The following is a 5,509-nucleotide window of genomic DNA, read 5'->3' on the forward strand; positions in this document are numbered from 1 at the left end:
AAAAAAAAAAAAAAAAAAAGAAAACTGAAGTTCAGAGGGAAGATTCACCATATGTGAGATCATATAATAAGGTAGAGGCAGAGCAGGCACTAAAAGCCAGACTTCCCTACCCTAAACTGTCCCTTCTTGGACAGGATATCAAGCTATTGTTTTTCTGGACTGGAGCTCAATCTAACTTTTCAATTTAAGAGATTAGGAATCCAGAGCAGGGCTCGGAGTGGCAAATGAGGGTGCTTTTGCAAGTCTCATGCCTCCCCTGCTGTTTACTCTAAAGAAGGGAGGAGAACCCAGGAGTTGGTCTTTTTTACCAGTTCGCTATCATTTCCCAAGAGATGAACAGGAGGGAGCAGAATTGGCCTGGCTAGAGGTTGCTGAGGGTTCCTGGGGCAAAATGGGAGGCCATGCCCTTACCAGGATGTATATCATCATGTCATTTGTTTCCTGCAGATCGTCAATGTATGGTACTCTGTGAATGGTGAGAGGCTGGGAACCTACATGGGCCATACTGGAGCTGTGTGGTGTGTGGATGCTGACTGTATCCTTGTTTTTTTATCTGAGTATAAGCTTTAGGGCCTGCCAGCAAGGGGAAGGCTAAGTTGAGAGTTGGGATATTGTTGTGGGCCTAGAGAACAATACCGCATATTCCCTAGTTTCTTCATTGGTTGGGGAAATGATTCAAGACAAGTTCTAGTTCTGGATAGGAGATTGGAATGCCGAGAGGAAGAAAGGCTCTTTGGGGCTGAACAAGGAGACGATTGAGTTGGCTTCCCTAAAGGAGAAGGGCTCGCGTAAACTCTGTTACATTTCTTAACAATTTCTTCAGGGGACACCAAGCATGTCCTCACTGGCTCAGCTGACAACAGCTGTCGTCTCTGGGACTGTGAAACAGGTAAGCCTGGGTCATTCACTTTTTCAGCAAATATTGAAGAAATACAGTGTACCTATTTGAGCACACAGGTCTAGGGGAGGTAGAGATAAATCCAGAGAGTGGTTCCAAGTCTAGGAAAAAAGAGACCAGACAGAAAGAAAGACAAATGAGAAAAGAAGCATTAAAGTAAGATACTAGCCATCCATGTTAAAGGAAGCCTGGAGTACTGTGAGAGGCCTGAGGGGTGGAGCTGACTGCCTAGAGTGGGGATGGGAATAGCCTGGAAAGGTTTCCCCAAGGTGAATGTCATAGGAGATGGGGCCTGAAGGATGAGAATGATGCTGTCACTTTGACACATGCAGAAATGAAAGCATGGAGAGTATCATGTCCAAGTCATCTGATCTGGCTGGAGTTCTTGTTTCTTGGGTGGGGAATGGGGTAAGGAAGTGAAATAGATGGTCAGAGGAAGATTAGGCTGGGGCAAGAGGGTAGGACCAGAACAGGCCTTGAATGCCAAACTCAAGAGCTTAGCTTTGTTCTGTAGGACTTGGCATGCTGTGGAGGTCCTTGAGCAGGGAAGAGTGGTAGTCTGTTTAGTTTTAGCAAGGTCAGGGAGCAGTGGGAAGCATTAGAAGAGCTAAGACAGGGTAGCCTGTTAAGCTGCTCCATTTAGTAAATATTTACCAGGCATCTAGTTCTTTGCTGGATCTGTGCAGGGCACTTGAGACATGCAGAGAAATCAGCCAGGTCCTTGCTGTCTGGGCAGAAGTGTACATTGCATTCCTGCTAATGAGCAATGCCATATTAGCAGGTTGTCTGAGAAAGGACTGTGGGGAAGACGTTAAAAGACTTGAGCCAAGGCATAGCGTGAGGAAGAGGAGAGTGGTGGGTTGGAGTTGCTGGAGCAAGAGAAACAGTGAGACATGATGTTAGACAGGTTTGGAGCGTGTCCACCATGATAGCAATGGGCAAGCAGTAGCCCAGACTCTGCCTATCCCCAGGGAAGCAGCTGGCCCTACTCAAGACCAATTCAGCTGTCCGGACCTGTGGTTTTGACTTTGGGGGCAACATCATCATGTTCTCCACGGACAAGCAGATGGGCTACCAGTGCTTTGTGAGCTTCTTTGACCTGCGGGATCCAAGCCAGATTGGTAAGGGTTGGGCCAGGATTGGGGTGAAGAGTGAAGCACTAGAGCCCAAGGCCTGACATCTGCTGCCCCACACAGACAACAACGAGCCCTACATGAAGATCCCTTGCAATGACTCCAAAATCACCAGTGCTGTTTGGGGACCCCTAGGAGAATGCATCATTGCTGGCCATGAGAGTGGAGAGCTCAACCAGTATAGTGCCAAGGTAAGGGTTCCAGGTGGGGCTCAAGCCCACCCAAATTATTCCTTACAAGAGGCTGGACAGTACAAGGGTCAAAAACAAGGGCTGTGCTGGGTGTAGTGGCTCATGCCTATAATCTTAGTACTCTAGGAAGCTGGGGTGGGATGATTGCCTGAGCTCAGGAGTTTAAGACCAGTCTCTAAAAAAAAAAAAAAATAGCTGGCCATTGTGCCTGGTGCCTGTAGTCCCATCTACTTAGGAGGCTGAGGCAAGAGGATCGCCTGAGCCCAAGAGTTTGAGGTTACTCTGAACTGTGATGCCATAGCACTCTACTGAGGATGACAGAGTAAAACTCAGAAAATAAAAGGGGGGAGCCATGTGATCTTGGGAAAATTAACCTCCTTACATCTGTTTATATACACAACGACTGTTTTATTTTTGAGACAGTCTCACTCTGTCACCCTAGGTAGAGTGCTTTGATGTCATACCTCACATCAACCACAAATTTCTGGGCTTAAGCGATCCTCTTGCCTCAGTCTCCTGAATAGCTGGGCCTATAGGCATGCATTACCATACCTGGCTAGTTTTTCTGTTTTTAGTAGAGATGGGGTCTCCCTGATGCTCAGGCTGGTCTCAAGCTCCTGAGCTCAAGCGATTCTCCTGCCTTGGCCACCATGCCTGGCCTATACATTGTTGCAAGAATCAAATGACATCAAGTGTTTAGAAATTTGTCACAAAGTACTCATGGACCTGTGCTCTTAGGACAAAGAGTAAATCCGCGGCTGGCTGCAGTGGCTCACACCTGTAATCCTAGCACTCTGGGAGGCTGAGGCGCGTGGATTGCTTGAGTTAGAGACCAGCCTGAGCAAAAGCGAGACCCCTATCTCTACTAAAAAGGGAACTGAGGCAAGAGTTTCACTGGAGCCCAAGAGTTAGAGGTTGCTGTGAAATATGATGCCATGGCACTCTACCCAGGGCAACAGGTTGAGACTGTCTCAAAGAAATAAAGTAGGGCAGCGCCTGGGGCACAGTGGGTACGGCGCTGCTCCCATATACTGAGGGTGGCAGGTTCAAACCCGGGCCCAGCCAAACTGCAACGAAAAAAATAGCCGGGCACTGTGGTGGGCGCTCAGCTACTCAGGAGGCTGAGGCAAGAGACTTGCCTATGCCCAGGAGTTGGAGGTTGCTGTGAGCTGTGATGTCACAGCACTCTACCGAGGGCAATAAAATTAAAAAAAAAAAAAAGTAAATCAGACATGGTCCCTGCCCCAGGGGGAGACAGACTTGCATACATCTAGCTTATGAGTCAGACTGTGAATTGTGCTACCATGGAGGCCTCAACCAGGTATAGAAGGTGCACTCTGTGACTGGGGAGGTAACATATACATTAAGCCACGAAAAACAAATGGAGCTTCAAGCAGGATGGAAAGGACATTCCACATGTAAAGGGAGCCACAAAAGCAAAAGCACAGAGTTCAGGAAGTACGTGAATTCTTAAGGAACCATTGCAATGTGGTCTTGGGGAAGGTGGACAGGAACTAGATTCCAAAGGTCCTTAGTGTCGAAGGAGGTAAGGAATTTTGATTTTTCTCTAGGCAGGAGAAAGTTTTTAAAGGATAATTGATGACCGGATTTCCTCTTGAGAAGGCTTTTGTAGGCTAGGGGGTGGAAAAGGGAGCTGAACTAGCCAATAGGCATGAGATATAGAATATTAGATAAAGAGAAGAGATATTTGGAGGTGCCGATTAAATTAGAAGGTAAGGGGAGAGTAATATCTAGGTTGTCTCAGATTTCTGATTCGGGTACCTGGATTTCTGGGGAGCTGTGGGGCTAGTAGGGGTAGAGCTGGCCAGAGTCTCACTCTTCCTCCTTCCCTAGTCTGGGGAGGTATTGGTGAATGTTAAGGAACACTCCCGGCAGATCAATGACATCCAGTTATCCAGGGACATGACCATGTTTGTCACTGCATCCAAGGACAACACAGCCAAGGTGAGCCTGGGCAAGGGTCTTGTGGGGCTGTTCCTACCCTCCTGCACACATTCAACTTAACTCCCTGCAAGAAGACTCTGTTTACAGATTTCTCCCCTGCTTTCTCTCTCTAGCTATTTGACTCAACGACCCTCGAACATCAGAAGACTTTCCGGACAGAACGTCCTGTCAACTCTGCTGCCCTCTCCCCCAACTATGACCATGTAAGGGAACCTCACCCGGAAAAAGCTTCCCGGATCTAGACATTTGTCTGGTGATTAGACTACGAATGTTGTGGGGCAATGGGGTCAGGCAGAGAGGAGACTCCCAGAGTAGTGACAAGGTTGAGTGATTGGGTAGGCCCACAGCACTGGGCCGCAGGTGGCTGGGGTGTCTCTTCACCCCTTGCCTTTGGTGTCCTCCCATTGTTTTGTGGGAGATATTAAAAATGTATAGGGTGGAGGAAAAAAACAGAAAATAAATTTGGCTATCAGATAGTTCCATTTATAGTTTCTTTTTCTCTTCAGGTGGTGCTGGGTGGCGGTCAGGAAGCCATGGATGTAACCACAACCTCCACTAGGATTGGCAAGTTTGAGGCCAGGTAAAAGGGGAGAGTGTGCTTCCAAATCGCAACTTCATAGTGTGGGCAGTGCCCGTAGCTCAGTGGGAGGGCGCTGGCCACATACACCAAGGCTGGGGGGTTCAAACCTGGCCTGGGCCTGCTAAACAACAATAATTGCAACAAAAAATAGCTGGGCATTGTAGCAGGCGTCTATAGTCCAGACTTGGGAGGCTGAGGCAAGAAATCACTTGAGCCCTGGAGTTTGAGGTTGCTGTGAGCTGTGATGCCTTGGCACTCTACCAAGGATGTCATGGTGAGACTCTGTCTCAAAAAACCCTCATAGTATGTGGTTTTTTGTTTGTTTGTTTTGAGACAGAGTCTTACTTTGTTGCATCCGGTAGAGTGCTGTGGCATCACAGCTAACAATAACCTCAAACTCTTGGGCTCAAGCTATTCTCTTGCCTCAGCCTCCTGAGTAGCTGGGACTACAGGTGCCCAGCTATTTTTTTTGTTGTTGCAATTTGGCCAGGATCAAGTTTGAACCTACCACCCTTGGTACATGGGGCCGGTGCCCTACCCACTGGGCCACAGGCACTGCCCACTTTTTTCTCTTTTTTTCTGACAGAGTCTCACTGTGTCGCTCTGGGTAGAGTACTGTGGCATGATCATAGCTCACAGCAACCTCAAACTCTTGGGTTTAGGTGATCTTCTTGCCTTACCTGGGACTACAGGTACCTGCTATGACACCTGGCTAGTTTTTCTTTTCTTTCTTTCTTTCTTT

The 5,509-nt window shown here is 47.9% G+C and overlaps 1 protein-coding gene across 1 annotated transcript in view; it reads left to right on the forward strand.

Moving 5' to 3' along the window:
* Window positions 1-5,509, forward strand: part of EIF3I (eukaryotic translation initiation factor 3 subunit I) — an 8,734-nt gene that overhangs the window by 1,636 nt on the left and 1,589 nt on the right. The window contains exons 3-9 of the mRNA XM_012812386.2: window positions 448-535; window positions 824-889; window positions 1,870-2,019; window positions 2,095-2,222; window positions 4,077-4,187; window positions 4,301-4,390; window positions 4,694-4,767. Coding sequence (XP_012667840.1) covers window positions 448-535; window positions 824-889; window positions 1,870-2,019; window positions 2,095-2,222; window positions 4,077-4,187; window positions 4,301-4,390; window positions 4,694-4,767 — 707 coding nt within the window. The remainder of the gene's footprint in view (window positions 1-447; window positions 536-823; window positions 890-1,869; window positions 2,020-2,094; window positions 2,223-4,076; window positions 4,188-4,300; window positions 4,391-4,693; window positions 4,768-5,509) is intronic.

The sequence above is a fragment of the Otolemur garnettii genome, unplaced genomic scaffold, assembly GCF_000181295.1.
Source record: "Otolemur garnettii isolate 467f Iridium unplaced genomic scaffold, OtoGar3 scaffold00204, whole genome shotgun sequence".
Lineage (NCBI taxonomy): Eukaryota > Metazoa > Chordata > Mammalia > Primates > Galagidae > Otolemur > Otolemur garnettii.